Source organism: Syngnathoides biaculeatus, chromosome 9 (genome assembly GCF_019802595.1).
Source record: "Syngnathoides biaculeatus isolate LvHL_M chromosome 9, ASM1980259v1, whole genome shotgun sequence".
Classification (NCBI taxonomy): Eukaryota; Metazoa; Chordata; class Actinopteri; order Syngnathiformes; family Syngnathidae; genus Syngnathoides; species Syngnathoides biaculeatus.
Genome location: NC_084648.1, coordinates 15,332,397 through 15,349,239, shown reverse-complemented (window position 1 = coordinate 15,349,239; position 16,843 = coordinate 15,332,397). Strand labels below are relative to the sequence as shown.

Sequence of the window (16,843 nt, the reverse complement as noted above, 5' to 3'; positions counted from 1 at the left end):
ATGGTAGTTGCGCTCTGAATACGTTTAATATTTCAACTAGTTTAAATTGAAAAAAAATATTTCAAAATATGTGTATTTTTTAAAAATCAATTTTCTAGTCTTTTAAACCTTAAAATGGGTCAAACTGACCCGCTTTGTACAAGCTGACCTGTATTTGGCATGGGGGGGAATTAGTACAGGGATCGCCCACATGGAACTATTCTAAAAAATAATCAGAATAATAATCTACCAGTGTTGGGACATTGTGATTTCCTCGGAACCTCATATATAGAAGTGTGGATTGTAATTATTATATGTCTCCTACTTCTTTAACTCATTGTGGATAATTATTTTTGACCAATCGTGATTCATGTTTCTGTGACTAAAGGTCATTTTAAGGCAGCACGGTGGGTCAGCTGGTAAAGCGTTGGCCTCACAGTTCTGAGGTCCAGGGTTCGATCCCGGGTCCGCCTGTGTGAAGTTTGTATGTTCTCGCCGCAAAAAGATGCAACATTAATTGGACAATCTAAATTGCCCCTAGGTGTGATTGTGAGCGCGACTGTTGGTCTCTATGTGCCCTGCGATCTGCTGGCAACCAGTTTAGGGTGTACTGCCCATTGACACTCCCGCGACCCTCGTGAGGATAAGCGACAAAGAAAAAGGTCATTTTAAGCAAACTTGGACTGTGGATTGGAAAGGTTTGAGTCGCGTGGCGCTCACCTGTGTGTGAGCGGGTGTGGATTTTCAGGTTCTCCAGACGGGAAAAACTCTTGCTGCAGGTGGGGCAGTGATGCGGCTTCTCGTTGGTGTGCGTGCGGATGTGGATCAGCATTTTGTACCTGGGACAAAAAAAAAAAAAAGCCGTCACGCACGTTCAACACGAGTGAGGACGATTCGCACTTTAAAAAATAAAATAAAAATCTAATAAACATACGAAACAGCAAGACAAAAAAAAGAAAAATACATAAAATAGATGTAAATATGAAGAAATACATAAATATATGTAATAAATGATCGAATGTTCAAATGTAAAATATGTATGTATGATAAATATTGGACAATCATTTTGTTGTTTTGCAGTTTAGATTAATTGGCAAACATCTCAGCGGGATTGTTTTGTAACTGAATAAAACGTGAAATATTTATCTATCTATCGAGTTTAAAAAATTATTACTAATTATTGATTCATTAATTGGTAACACTACATTTTCTTGGGACTAATCAAATAAAGAAATCTCAAATGTGAAATTTAAAAAAAAATTCTACAAATATAGATTGAGGGTGGTAATGAATTGAGTACAAATGTCAAATTTAATTTTATTTTAACACAAAAAAATTATGACATAATCTGAAGGATTATGTGGCACCATGATCCATTCAAGTCAAAAATGTCAATCTATTTGTTAAAAATTTTATTTATAGTAATGATTCTACATAGATGTAAACATGTATTGTTATTTATGAGTAACTAAAGAAATAAATCAAAATATGAGGTATGAAAAAGTAAAATAAAATAAAAAAATAATTGGTAACTACATTTTCTTGGGACTAATCAAATAAAGAAAATCAAAAAAGAAATCATAAACATGAAATTAAAAAAGACAATTCTATAAATATAGATTGAGGGTGGTAATGAATTGTGTACAAATATCAAATTGAATTTATTTTAACGCAAAAAAATTAAGACAAAATCTGAACGATTATGTGGCATCATGATCCATTCACATTAAAAATGTGAATCTATTTTTTTAAATTTCATTTATAGTAATGATTCTACATAGATGTAAATGTGTATTGTTATTTATGAGTAACTAAAGAAATAAATCAAAATACGAGTTATAAAAAAAAAAAAAGTTAAAAAACAGCCCAAATATTCCCACTATAAAATAAACACCTGGCGTTGAAGCCCCGCCCGTTGCGAGCGCAGCCTTGCCACTTGCAGCAGTAGCCCGAGTCCTTTTCCGGCTTGACGTGGGCGTCGTTGATGTGGTCCACCAAGTCCTGCAGCGATTCAAACAGCAAGTGGCACTGCAAGACAGACAGTTCCGTCGGTTCCGACGGCTTCCAAATATGACCCGATCCCCCATAATGACAGCTAGTACTGTGAACCCCGATTTGCGATTCATACAATTTTTCTGTCGAACATGACTAGCAAGTATTTGCTGAAAAACTCACCTTTAGCAATGCGCTAGCATTTTCCATCGCTACATTTTTTTTTTTTTTTACACAACCAAATAATTTAGGGGGCTATTAGGAACATTTTTTTGTGAACTAAGACCCAAATTTGCTGAACTACAAACAACCAAACCATTTGGAGGGCGATGTTGGGGGTCAGCACCCTAAAATAGGCCCCACGACGCCACTGGAATTAGCCAATTCTGACCTTTTTCTTTTGGGTGTGGGCCAGGGCTGTCCAGTACTTGAGGGGTTCTCTCCAATTAATGCCACAACAGATTCTGATTCCAAAATACCGATCTTACCTTCGTCCAGCGGCACGCGAGTTGCGCGTCCAATGAGGGCTCGGGTGAGACTCGGGCGTCACTCTTTTGTCCGTTGAAAACGGCAGACGGAAAGCCGTAGCCGACGGGTGGGCTCGCGATGGGCAGGTAGAAAGGATAGCGCTGGGGTGACCCGTCGCCCTCCACTCTTCCGTGGAGCGTTGCCTCCTGCGAGGTAAATTGAAAACAATGTCGGAAATATTCATATTTCAAGCGGAAATATGCTAAGAGGACTTTTATATCAATAGTTGGACTGCTTGCACACCCATCAACTGTATCGGTAACACGATAACCTCCCCCACACTTGGTTCCTCCAACCCTGACTTGGCAGCTAGGTTGGCTGAAGATCCAGAGCTACGGAAGTTAGAGGTGCTACAGTGAAGAAAATAAGTATTTGAACACCTGTCTTATCAGCTCGAATTCTGACCGTCAAAGACCCGTTAGTCCGCCTTTAAAAGTCCACCTCCACTCCACGTATTATCCTGAATTAGATGCACCTGTGTGAGGTCGTTAGCTGCATAAAGACACCTGTCCACCCCATACAATCAGTAAGACTCAAACTTGTAACATGGCCAAGACCAAAGAGCTGTCCAAAGACACCAGAGGCGAAAAAAAAAAACTCCACATGCCTGGAAAGGGCTTCAGAGAAATTGGAAAATGGAAGAAGATAAACATGACTGTCAGTCTCAATCGGACTGGAGCCCCGTGCAAGATATCACCTCGTGGGGGGCCAGGACTACACCACAGGACTTGGTTAATGACTGAAGGTGACTGTTGGTAATACACTAAGACGTCATGATTTGAAATCACACATGGGACGGAAGGTTCCCTCTGCTTAAACCAGCGGATGTCAAGGCCGGTCTTAAGTTTGCCAATGACCATTTGGATGATACAGAGGAGTCATGGGAGAAAGGTTTTGTGGTCAGATGAGACCAAAATGGAACTTTTTGGTCATAATTCCACGAACCATGTTTGGAGCAAGACAAATGAGTTCCATCCCAAGAACACCTTCCCTACTGTGAAGCATGGGCATAGTAGCATCACGCTTTAGGGCTGTTTTTCCTGCATATGGGACAGGACGACGGCAATGTCTTAAGGAGAGTTGGTGACCGCGGCGATGTACTGTGAGATTTTTGGGGGAACAACCTCTTTCCCTCAGTCAGAGCATTGAAGATGGATCGTGGTACGATCTTTCAATATGACAATGACCCGAAGCACACAGCCGGGAAAACCAAGGAGTGGCTCTGTCAGAAGCATATCAAGGTTCTGGCGTGGCCCAGCCAGTCTCCAGACCTAATCCCAATAGAAAATCTTTGCAGGGAGCTGAAACTCTGTGTTTCTCAGCGACAGCCCAGAAACCTGTCTGATCCAGAGAAGATCTGTGTGGAGGAGTGGGCCAAAATCCCCCCTGCAGTGTGTGCAAACCTGGCGAACAACTACAAGAAACGTTTGACCTCTGTACTTGCAAACAAAGGCGACTTTACCAAATATTTACAATGTGTTTCTCAGGTGTTCAAATACTTATTTGCAGCAGTGTCACACAAATAAATCATTAAAAAAAATCGTACATTGTGATTTCCGGATTTTTCTTTTTAGATTATCGTTCTCAGAGTGGACATGCAACTACGATGAAAATTTCAGACCCTTCCTTGGTTTCTAAGTGGGAGAACTTTCACTATAGTAGGGTGTTCAAATACTTCTTTTCTTCACTGTACCTCTGTAGAAATATTTAAAGCTCAACTTGAGACTTATTTCTCCACTCTTCCACTTGGTCAAACCACACCTACTCCGCAACTCGTCCCTGACCCTGCCTCACACTCTGCTATCTGTTATCTGCTTTTCGGCCTGTTTTACTGCAGCCTCTCCTCTCAACACCCCCTCCACACCTCACTCACACGGAAGAAGGGCTGCGGCCGAGGGCTTCCGCCGCTCCTGCTGTTGTGGGGGGACTCCAGAGGCGAGGGAGGGGACGACGGGGAGGGGGATGACGGAGAGGGGGAGAGGGAGGAGGCGTGTCGGGAGGAAGGCGACAGGCTGAGGTCCATGGCCGGGGGGGTGAAGCAGGATCCGGGTCGCTCGTGACACGGGGACTGCGAGTCTAAAGTGGAGCAGATACAGGAAATGACGACTTACTTTGGTTTTTGTTTTAAGTGTTGGGTTAGGGTTTTAATAATACTGCAAAATGAATTAAAAAGTAAAAGTTTGTATGCAAGTTCAATTGCATGACCACATTTGGAATAACAACACTCATATCTTAAAATAGATTCCCCCGTTGAAATGAAATTTGTTTAAATAGGGTTATAACGTTGATGCTACTCGTTAGCCCGTCTCTGGCATTTTACATTACGTGATTGTTTTAAATACACAAAGTGTAATCCTCTTTTTGTTTTTTGTTTAATTTGAGAGTAAACCTGAACAGGGAGTGGCGATAAACAGCTTGAGGGCTCATTTTTGAAGATTTGTGCGGGATCTGCCGAAACTGCTGCGTGTTATGATGAGGTCGTTGCTGTCATCAAGTGCTGGTCCTTCAGATTTTGGTAAATCACTTCCAAAGGCGCGTCTTTGCTCTGCTACTTCTGGTACAGCTCGTGACCCGTGTGATACAGCATTGTATGGCCGTCCTATGAGGAGAGAACGGGTCGGCGCCTTTAAATTGTCTTCAAAGCGTTCCAAAGGAAAAGTTCGGATACCGGAAGGAACTTGTAGAGCTAAGCCAGAGGGAAGTTGACAACTACCTCTCTGACACTCGCGATTGGAGCCTCGAGAATTGCGGCATCCGAAAAGAAAAGGGGGGGGCACCCGCTCGGGCACACCGGGGACGCCCGGAGGTCGTCTGCGGTCATCCCAGGTCGTCTCGGCTCGCTATCAAGTCGCCGAAGCCTTTATCAGTTCCACCTTTGTGATCTTTGGCCCCGGTGTACATATTGCCGTGGAGGTAGACGATAACAGGACTTCCGTCTCCTAGAGGCGCACGGTATTACTCGCGGCCCCTCCCTGCCGCCTCGTCCCATTGGCCGGCAGGAAGTGTGCACAAACGCCCATGAGGACCTCTTGCTCCAGTTCCACGTAGGTGTGTGGTTTATCACGTATCCGGGACGGTTGGGCGCTATGAAGGATGGAACCCTCGTTGCAGATGCACAAGGTCAGCGTTTTATTTGTGATCAATGGACTAACAGTGAACTTCGACGAATACGACTAGCTACATTCAGACGGTGGATAAAAAATAACTCCGGTTATTGTTTAATTTTTAGCTCCAGATATTCAATTGCCTTTGAAACATTCTAGGATAGATGCTGAATCTCACCAGGACTCAGCGTCCGGCCATCGATAACAAATGACTCACAGCTCACGTCAACAAAAAACTTCTCATGGCATCTTGACAAGCGGTTGCCATCTTTGTGGGATTTTATAAGCAAATATAATCTCAACGCCTCTAAAATCATTATAGGCAAAATTGCCGATTAATACAGCACAAGGCTCTTCTCACAAATTTATGTTCCATGTGCTTTTTCATTTTTTTTTTTTGTTTTTGGACAAGTCATGTGGTTTGAAACGGTTTTGTTTGTTCCAAGTCTTGCCAAGAATGGCACTCCTCGTTGTGATGCAACCATTTGACAAAGTATTATCATTGGTTAGGGAAGTAATAATGTTTGTCGTGGGGAGCACTTCGGCCTTCCTCCTGTTTGCTTTTCTGAAGAGTGGGTAGACTGGTTCTATTTTTCTTCTTTTTTAAAAAAATGAAAGATTTATTACAGCTGAGTCCAAGGTCTGAAGCCATTTAATTGTGGTCTTAAAGGGAATCAACGAATATCAATAATTTATTTGAGGTACGATCTACATTTTTATTGGAGCTGTTCTTCCCAGGAATGATACAAGGAAGTTTTCCAGTGTCCTACGTCAGGTAAGATTTCTTTTTTTTTTTTTTTTTACCAGAAGTGGTGCCTGATTTAGATTGGTTATTTCTATGAGATTTGATGAGATATTGATACCTAAATATTTAATATTTATCAGGTATTCTGGGGTTTGATCTACAGGGGTCTGTGAGTTTGCTGTCATTGGAAATACAGTAATCCCTCGTTTTTCACGGTTAATTGGGGCCAGAACCCCCCGTGAAATGTGAAAAACTGTGAAGTAGGCCTCGCCCCCAGCAACCCTCCACACATTCCCCAGGATTTTTCATGTATGTGTATCTGGGTATCAGAATGATTCAAATATGTAAACAGTATTTATACTTTACATATACAGTATGGGGAAAAGTTTACAACAGTACAGGTATTTACTGAAATCTTTAATTCTAAAACCTTTGTTAATCTTTCCTGCAAAAGTTGCCTGACCCTGGTCGGGATACACAAGGGAGACGCCTTGGTGGCTGGAACAATAATGGTACAAACCAACGGTTTGCGGCTCGGAAGACTTTATTAGATCCTTTAAGCACTCAGAATCAACGTGTCCTGTCTTAAACGCAACTCCTCTCGGTCCCCCTCGCTAAACTTGGAACCTGTACACACTAGCAACTGCTCGCAGTACATTTCCACACACCTACGAGTTCCGTCTCACTCAAACACACGACATGGCGGAGAAGAGGCTCATAGAGGCTTTAAGTTTACTCAACTGCATCTTAAACACGGTCTTTCAAGAACTACGCATAGCTGTCCTCTTCCAAAAAAGGCGTTTTTCATCCATGTTAAAAACTTGCGCCCGCCATCCCTCACTAATGAGGTTAGGAAACTCTTCCTCCACGTAAAGATGACCAGCACCATACAGAGGCAAGTTTCTGAGGCCGTAACTTTTTTTTGAAATTTTTCGAACCAGCCTTTGCTGGCCTAAAAGCCCCGTCCCCGAGGGGGCGAATCACAATGCAAGCTCCAACAAGGAGAAAAGTGCCCCGGAAGGACATCCGAGTAGGTACCACAGTGACCGCGCCATTTGCCGCACAAAGTGGTCGATTCCTCCCGCCGGATCTCAAAAAGGATAAATAGGAGCGTCCGTGATGGCTGATAATGATGTATTTTGGATGTATTTGGGAGGAATCCTTTGAGCGTCTGAGCTGTGGGAGAGAAAGAAATCTAGTCTTGAGGATGACCAGTGAACTGACGGACGGGGAAAATATGTATTCCCTTTTTATGCTGTTTTTCAGCCACCAGATGTCAACGACTCCAAAGTCATCTGTAGACATTTTAAATAGATTAAACAAATACATTAGAACGCTGTTGCTAGTTGCTATTTTTAAGATCCGAGTGATCTATCTGTGGATTTCATGTAAGATGAAAATCTCCTCCCATCATAAGAATTGAAATATAATTGGCTGAGTGAAAAGAGAACATGTGAAAGAAGATTGGATCATCTTTATTTGGAGTGGGTACACTGAAAATATATGTATACAGCTTGTTGAATATTATGGCCTGGAGAGGTAATTATATATCCTGTATCGGCCTTCTGGATCCTCTACTCTACTATTTATTGTAAAAAAAAAAAAGAAATCTTTTATGGACAAGTATTGGGACTCCTCTTTGACAGCAGTTATAAAAGGCTGGGGAAAAAAATCTGTTTAATTTCAATCAATGAGGAAATTTTCTTCTGATTTAGTCATATGTTTCCTGTAACAGGAGGAAACCTTTTTTTTTTTTTAATATGGGGATGTAATCCATAATTTTAATTCCCTCTGCCCGTAATCGAATGCCATTGACATTCAGAGACAAGAAAGTCAAGCGTGACACGAAATGGGCGCGTGCGTCATCGTTTTAAAGCGATTTAGAACATCGCACGCTTATCGCACTTAAATAACGATGACATTGTCAACATTTTATATGACAAACGTAGCAATATTGCAAGAGTGAAGTGGAAATTTGACGAGAACTAAAATAAAAGAAAGAAAATGAGGTTGCCATTCCATTTTTATGAGACTAATATGACAATAATGTCACAACATTCCAATTTACATCATTATCTTACGAGAATAAAGTCATAATATGAGGAGGAAAATGAGTCATAACCGAGGACTTACAAAAAATAATGATGGTCATAATTTGCCAAGAGTAAAATAGACTTACAGTATGTCTTAATATTACCAAAAAAAAGCTTATGTTCTTTTGAGATTAAAAAAATTCGATTTTTACTAGAGTAATTACATTATACTACTAGAAAATGAAACGTGAATGATAGCAATGCTAAAAAAAAAAGTTGTAATTTGATGAAAATCGTTTCAGAAAATTAGGAGAAAATTCAACAGAATAAATGGCAAAAGTAGCGCTAGTTGAAAAATAACATCTTTACGAGGAGAAAGTAATGAGGACAAAAAAAAAGTAACATTATTTAAAATAAAAGAAAAACACGGATGGCAGGCTTTTCATTTTTATAAAAATTTTCTTTTCTGTATTGTGGTCAGAGGGGGACATATTTAGCGAGACAAAGCTTCGGCTGTGGCATTGCGGATTTCTGCTGACGTTTTTTTTTGTGTTGTCTTATGATACATACTGACAATTACCAACCTATGGGGGGAGGGGGGGGGGGACAATGCATTTCTATTTGAGAACACGACAGACACACTTAGACCACCGAGCGAGTCGAGTAAATTAGGTTGCCGGAGAAGAACGGACAATCCACTTACGGCGTGATTATATTAGCAGCGTCGCGTGGCTAATCTGCGCAGTGTGGCATCACGCGTCAACGAGGACAACAACGCTGACCGGCAGCCGGCCCGGTTTAGCGCCTTTTTAGTGCCCGGCAACCACCAGGGGGCCCCAAGAGGTTGCGGGAAAGCTGGAGTCTATCCCGGCTAGCTTCGGGCAAAAGGCGGACTACACCCTGAACTGGTCGGCAGTCAGTCGCAGGGCAGATATCGACACCGTCACTGAGCGGGAATCGATCCCACGCTGCCCGCACCAAAGGCAGGCTTGTATACTACACCACTACACCATCAGTGACTCCCAAGAGCAATTAATGGGCCACAAAGGTCGGAGTACAATTACAAAATAATAATCATCATCATCAGCATCGTTCGGATTGTTTTGGGTTTTTTTTTTCCTGAAGTTTTACTGAATTTGAAATTATTAAACTTTGTACAGGAGTACCTTGACGAGTTTTTCAAGATTATGAATGGTCGCTTGGCCGGTCATTATTTTATTTTATTTATTATTATTTTTTTTTTGCCTCATCTTGTGAAGATCTATCTGCGTTACGGCCACCACGTTAGAGCAGTTGACTCCACAACATCAAGCCACAGATAGTGAACAGCTTGTAAAAAAAAAAAAAATTTAAATAAAAATTTTTAAAAATCTAAGTAATGCTCTTCAAGCTGTTTATTTCCACTGCTGGTTGAAGATTAATGTAAAGCTAAACATTAAAAAAAAGAAAATGATACAATTTGCATTTCAACAAACCACATAATGTTGCTTAACCTGCCAAGCATAAGCACACAATGTGAAACACCATAGACCTGCTAACAAAGTTTGCATAGATGTAGCGGTAGTTACAGTATAACCCTGAAAACATCAGACGTGTGAACACAAACGTGCGACAAACGATGCACAAAGCTTATGACAATACTCAGAGGGACATATTCTTTATCCTCTGCGAAAAATGGCGCATGTTGCTATAGTTTAGTCGCGTTTATGTTTACGCATATGGTGGCTCCATTGAATTAAAGCATGAAATATATGAGCCAAAACTGTTTACGTTCAATACACTTGCATTTACTCTTAAAATACCGTTTATGTGCTGTTTATTTATATTTTTTTTTGGGGGGGGGTCTAGTATATTTTAGTGCTGAGTAGTATATTGTGTTTGAGGCTTACCTGGGGAGGAAGGCGGCGACGGGAAAGTGGTGTAAATCAGACGCGGTCGCGGGTGGATGCCGAGCGGGGCGCAGATGGACGACGAGCTCCTCTTGCCCAGTCGGACGGGACAACGCGTCCGTCCCGAGGGAAGCTTCAGGTCCAGGGGCTCGTCCGAGGACAACATGGTGTTTAGTCTCTGCAGTCCAGCTGGGAAAAAAAGCAAACATACTTAGTACAGCGCAACTTCATTTGGGGCCTTCAAGCGGCGCATGCTGACTTCTACTTGAGTTTGAATGTTCTGAACACAACTGCATCCCCAATTGTAGGAGGGTGTGTATACTTATGCAACCGCATTGTTTTGAGTTATTTTTACTACATAACAAAAATTTTGGTTTGTTTTGGGGGTTTTGGGGTGGGGGATGAAGACTGGAGCTGATTAATGGCGTGCAAATTGATTTATTGGGAGAAAATTAATTTCATATCCGAGCAAATTGAGTTACGAATGAATTGAAGTCGGAAGTGAGAGCGCCTTCTGCTCTGGGAAGAATTCAGTGACGTGCGCACCAACTTCCTCCCCTGGGAGAAGTAACAGCAGCATTTTAGCAGGTAAAATAAAAGCTGAATGATGAAAGGAACACACCCCGAAGGTGCACAGTCCAACGTTATTATTCCGTTCCCGGCATGTTGTGCGCGGAACTGAAATCGCTGCGAGTGATGGGGAATAATGGGAAAACCAGTTGGTTGAGAATTTTGTGCAAATAAGAGTGTGAGTCAGATCTGGGCTGAAGCGAAAATTATGACTTTACTATAGAAGGCTTTTAAGTCACTGCGAGTTTCCGCGTTTGCGTAATTGTTTGTTGAATACTGCAGCGTTAATAAATGCGTAATGTACATAACAGTTTTTCCCCAAAACTTTATAACGCAGTTGAACTTTTTCACATGTAGACATATTTTGAAGGCAGGGCATAGAAACAAAGGATGATGGCAGAATGTGCAATATGGGCTTTCCGTTCCTTTTTCTTTCTTTTTTTTTTTTTTTTTGTTTGTTTTTTTAGGAAGTAGTCGCACCGCCATGCCGCGCTGCGTGAAAAGTCGCATCCAGAACGGGAGGCGACGCTCGTAGGCGCCGCCCATTTTTGGGAAAGCAAAGGAAGGCGCCGAGAGAGCCCGCGTGAAAAGCGGCCTCAACACAACCCAAAATCGAGGGACTTGAACCATGCCGGACCAAGAAGGAAATCCAACTGGAGTGGAAAGGTATCGATTGATCATTTTTATGAACATCCCCAGCGGCAACCGTTTCAGCCTTTTTTAAATGAAGCACGTTGAAATTGATTTACTTTTGTACAAACTCGTCACTCATTATTATTTTTTATTATTCTTCATTTGGTTTCCTTATTCCCAGAGTCAGTAATTAATGTTTTACAACACTGTTAAAAAGCAGTTCTTCCCCCCCCCCCTGCTCTTTTCCTGAAGCTGCGTGTGTATTTTTTTTACATACTTTGTATGCGTACACTATACACACACACTGGAAAGAGTCCTCTCTGGGATTGGATAGGATCCGAACTTCGCCTTCCACTGTGGGTCACTTCTGCAAAGGTTCCCAAGTTATATTGTGACAAGTGGCGGGAATACATTACTGTGAGGTTTTTTTTTTTTTTGTGGGGGGGGGGGGTGGGACAGAAAAGTGGTTGCAGTTCTGGCACGAATGACTCCCGAGGCAGCCACAATATTGACTTGTATCCCTTATTCATTCAAGTTTTCCATACCGCTTATCACGGGCGTGTTGGAGCTTATCCCGCACGAGTGAGCCATCGTTCACTCGTATACACACTCAGTTTTTTTTTTAACCTTTAATGGGGACCAGAAGCCATCGGGAAAATCAAAACCCTGACGTAGGATTTGCCCCCCCCCTCCTATCCAGGAATTTTCCGGTATGCGTATATGAAAAAATGTAGAAACAGTATTTATACTCTACACATTTGAGACAAAGATTACAAAAGTACACATTCAATGAAATTGTGAGTTATCAAACCTTATAGAGTAACATATATTATACAGTAATTAACATTCAAGATTAGCTGAAGTAAAACTGAGTATATGTGCGTGAATGAGAGGGACGATGGGGAAGAGTGAAGCTCCAGGGAGAAGAGATGGCGAGGGTGAATGACTTCAAATACTTGGGTTCGACAATACAGAGCAATGGAGAGTGTGGTAAAGAAAAGAAGAAACGGGTCCAAGCGGGGTGGATCAGTTGGCGGAAGGTGTCTGGTTTTCTATGTGACAGAAGAGTCTCCGCTAGGATGAAGGGCAAAGTTTAGAAAACAGTGGTGAGGCCGATCACGATGTACGGAATAGAGACGGTGCCTCTGAAGAGACAACTGGAAGCAGAACTTGAGGTAGCAGAAATGAAGATGTTGAGGTTCTCGCTCGGAGTGAGCAGGTTGGGCAGGATTAGAAATGAGCTCATTAGAGGGACAGTCAAAGTTGGATTTTGTGGAGACAAGGTGAGAGAGAGGAGACTTTGACGGTTCGGACATGTCCAGAGGCGAGAGAGAGAGTGAGTATATTGGTCGAAGGTTGCTGACGATGGAGCTGCCAGGCAAACGAGCGAGAGGAAGACCAAAGAAAAGGTTTGTGGATGTTGCGAGGGAGGACATGAGGACAGTGGGTGTTACAGAGGAAGATACACGAGATAGGCTTAGATGGAAAAAGTTGACATAGTCTGGCGACCCCTAATTGGGATAAGCCGAAAGGATAGGAAGAATTAACATCGCCTCGTGACAGACGCGAAGAGGCTTTTTGTATTGGTGGCAGAGGAGAGGCACTCACTTGACTTTAAGTTCCCTCACACCTGCACCGTGGACAAACACGGTCCTCGTGGGGCTTGACGCCGGGCTTCTTCACTTGGTCCTTGAAGAGGAATGCACGCAAAGGCATCCTCTTCCGAAAAAGGCCTGTTCCATCCATACTTGCTCGGGGAGGGAGCCACCCTCACCGATTCTCTTATTACGTGGAGTTATCACGCTTGGCTTCCCTGTTGTAGGTTAGTGAAGCACTTTTGCAAATGTCTGCTTCCTCTTTCTTGCTGGACCGCACTGTCGATTCAGTCACGCCATAACGTGATGCGCAACTTCTGCCGTCTTTGATCACATCCACTTTTTCGCTGATGGACATCATCGCCTTCTTCCTCTTGGGTGCCCCAGAGGAAGCTCATAATATGTAAAGTTTTCCATCAGTGCGAATGCTTGTTCATCCATAAGTACCCCACGATTTGGGGGTGCAGCTGACCCGAAGTCAGCTGGGATCGGCTCCGGTACAACCACAGCCCTAATGAAGATGGCCACGATAGGAAATGGATGTCGGGATGTCGCCACAATCGGATTGGACAAAAGTCAGCCCTGCGTAGCGCGACGCTATCAGCGACGTCTCTGTTGCACATTGTCGGCGTCAGTGAGGGGTTAATGGCAGGCCGGTAGTGACCATATGCAGATGATCTACGTAGTTTTTATTAGTTTGATTTCAGTTTGATTAATAGATTTACAAATGAAACTATTAAAAAAAAATGTGAATGTCGACATGAAGTCTGACTCACTTGTGGGGGGCGTTGCACGCAAATCCTGGCGTTCCGCATGTCAAAGCCATTTTTTGGTTTAATTTGTACCATCTGTTTTCCAGAAGTCTGCTGGGTAGATTGTACCCTTGCCATCAGAAGAAGACGTGTTTCGCGTACCTGCTCCTGCTGTTCGTCACGCTACTGCTTTATTCCATTTGGAGCGAGAAGTATCAACTCCATCAGCACTACCAGCGGCTTGCCAGTAAGACCTATTGGGTCAATGCGCCTCCTTACCGAGTCCACCCGAAGCACAAAGCCAAACTGGGTTTCACCGATGCCAAAACCAACGTTGTCCGGTTGACTGGAAGCACTCAGTACCACCTAGCATATTCACAGAACTACCACTTCATCATGGACGTGGGGCAGGTGTGCGAGGGGCAGGCGCCTTTCTTGGTGCTGATGGTTCCGGTGGAGCCCGCAAACGTCGCGGCCCGAGACGCCATCCGCAGCACGTGGGGCAAGGAGAAACTGGTCCAGGGTGAGAAAGTCCTGACCCTTTTCATGTTGGGCTCGGTCGAGGGGGCCGATCTGCGGCAGGAGAACGAGCTGCACGGCGACCTGATCCAGAGCAACTTCAGGGACACTTACGTCAACCTGACCATCAAGACCATGGTCATCATGGGGTGGCTGGCCGCCCGCTGCCCGAAGGCCGCCTACGCCATGAAGATCGACTCGGACATGTTTCTCAACGTCGAAAACCTGGTGCTGATGCTGCAGAAGCCGGGCATTCCCCGAACCAACTACCTGACCGGGATGCTCATGTGGAACCAACCCGTCCTCCGCTCAAAGAGCTCCAAGTGGTACGTGCCCGAGGATTTGTACCCGGATCCCAGATACCCCCTGTACGCTCTGGGCATGGGCTACGTGTTCTCCAACGACCTCCCGCGCAAGTTGGTGGAGAGCTCCAAAAGCATCAAGCCGTTCAACATCGAGGACGCTTACGTCGGAATGTGCATGAAGAATCTGGGACTGGCGCCCACGTCGCCGCCTGACCCTTCGCAATTCCAAACCTACAACGTTCAGTTCGACCCCTGCACGTACTCCAAGATCATCACCGCCATTCTGTCGTCCCCCAGCGAGCTGATCACTTTCTGGATGCAGCTCAAGAGGGCGCCTGCACCCGCTTGTTGAAGCACTTGGGATGTGGGGTGGAGACCGGAGTGCCCGGAGAAAGCCCACGCAGGCACGCGGGGAGAACATGCAACCCCCACACAGGCTTTTGAACCCCGGTCCTCAGAGCTGTCAGGCCAACGACGCCGTAATGAAGATAACTGTGACGTTATTGTGATAAGCGCATAATAATAGAGGTTTTGGTCAAAAATGAGTGCAAAACAAGCAGATGTGAGAAATCACGGTCCTCTTGCCTGACTGCACATTGTAGCACAATGACTATTCATCCAATATATTCACTGAAAAAGAGTTTGAAAATGGATCCACTTTTTTTTTTTCCTTATTTATTATTATTATTTTTTTTTTAGTCAGGCATACATTTCTGCAGCATTCCTTGTATTAACACACCAACACTTGATTGAGTACGAAATGCGCAGAGTATTTATTTTATTTATTTTGGGGGTCTGGTACGTGTGTGTTTGTTGTTACAAGGATTTTCTAACCATTTCATTTTAGAATTTTTTTTCCAGCACTCCCGCGAGCCTTGTGAGGATGAGCGCCTCAGAAAATGGATGGATGGAAATTTATACATGTATATATATTTTTTTGTCATATGTATAGTCGACTTTGTAGATCCTTCAGTGGAGGGAGTGAAAGAGATTTTTCTTTTTATATCTTCAACCACCGCAAGGCTGTCAAGAAATCTCAGGTGTCTTCCTCTAGTCTTCATGTCCTCCCTCACCACATCCATCAACCTGTTCTTTGGTCTTCCTCTCGCTCTTTTGCCTGGCAACTCCATCCTCATCACCCTTCCACCAACATACTCACTCTCTCTCTCGCCTCCGAACACGTCCAACGCATCGAAGTCTGCTCTCTCTCGAACCTTGTCTCCAAAACATCCAACTTTGGCTGTCCCTCTAAAGAGCTCATTTCTCATCCCATCCAACCTGTTCAGTCCAAGCGAGAACCTCAACATCTTCATTTCTACCACCTCCAGTTCTGCTTCCTGTCGTCTCTTCAGGGCCACCGTCTCTAATCTGTACATCATGGCCGGCCTCAACGCTGTTTTTATAGACTTTGCCCTTCATGCTAGCGGAGACTCTTCCGTCACATAGAACACCAGACACCTTCCGCCAACTGCTCCACACCGCTTGGACCCGTTTCTTCACTTCTTCACCACTCTCTCCATTCCTCTGTATTGTTGACCCCAAGTATTTGAAGTCATCCACCCTCGCCATCTCTTATCCCTGGAGCTTCACTCTTCCTACTCCGCCCATCTCATTCACGCACATATATTCTGTTTTACTTCGGCTAATCTTCATTCATCTCCTTTCCAGTACGTGCCTCCATCTTTCTAATTGTTCCTCCACCTGCTCCCTGCTTTCACTACAGATCTACTACTACTACTACTGCTACTAATAATGAGAAGAAGAATACATAGTGCTATTCCACAGCCCAGTTTCAATATCTGTTATCTGTAGACGACATACATTTGTTTGGTTTTAATCGTATATTCATCTGGTAAAAAATTCAACTCACATACTAAAATGCAGTATTTGTGTTGCAGACCACACAAACACCGTGTCTATTTTGGACAGTTTGGGGAAGGAGCCTCTTATAGGTCCGGTCAGGGTATGTACTGTATGTGGTATACAGTATAAAGTATTTACTCAGCCACCCGTTGGGCCGGTTCTCCTATTTAAATAGATGCGAGAGGCTTGATATTTTCATCATATAATCATCATATACCTCACCGATGGGAGACAAAATGAAGGGAGGGGAAAAAAAATAATCCCGAAAAATACCTAGTTCAAGTTTTAAAGAATTTATGAGCAAATTATGGCCTCTCTAATCTTATTTAAGGGGGA

At 43.6% G+C, this 16,843-nt stretch overlaps 2 protein-coding genes across 3 annotated transcripts in view; one reads left to right on the top strand and one right to left on the bottom strand.

The window, feature by feature from the left end:
- The window catches only part of LOC133506601 (zinc finger protein GLIS2-like), a 39,620-nt gene that overhangs the window by 2,819 nt on the left and 19,958 nt on the right, over positions 1–16,843 (bottom strand). The window contains exons 2-6 of one of the 2 annotated variants that reach the window (XM_061830887.1): positions 10,271–10,459; positions 4,373–4,575; positions 2,460–2,645; positions 1,874–2,007; positions 700–818 (exon numbers count right to left, since the gene is read on the bottom strand). In XM_061830887.1, coding sequence (XP_061686871.1) covers positions 700–818; positions 1,874–2,007; positions 2,460–2,645; positions 4,373–4,575; positions 10,271–10,436 — 808 coding nt within the window. In that variant the 5' untranslated portion in view covers positions 10,437–10,459. The remainder of the gene's footprint in view (positions 1–699; positions 819–1,873; positions 2,008–2,459; positions 2,646–4,372; positions 4,576–10,270; positions 10,460–16,843) is intronic. The other variant, XM_061830889.1, reaches the window with a different exon arrangement.
- LOC133505878 (beta-1,3-galactosyltransferase 2-like) lies at positions 11,469–15,526 on the top strand. Its single transcript, XM_061829398.1, has 2 exons — positions 11,469–11,506; positions 13,928–15,526. Exons 1-2 carry the CDS (start codon positions 11,469–11,471, stop codon positions 14,994–14,996), a joined length of 1,107 nt encoding a protein of 368 aa, XP_061685382.1. The 3' UTR covers positions 14,997–15,526.

Coding starts and splice junctions, on each gene's coding strand:
- LOC133505878 (XM_061829398.1), top strand. CDS start 11,469: ATGCCGGACCAAGAAGGAAATCCAACTGGAGTGGAAAG. Junction 11,507..13,927: donor AATCCAACTGGAGTGGAAAG/GTATCGATTGAT, acceptor TCTGTTTTCCAG/AAGTCTGCTGGGTAGATTGT.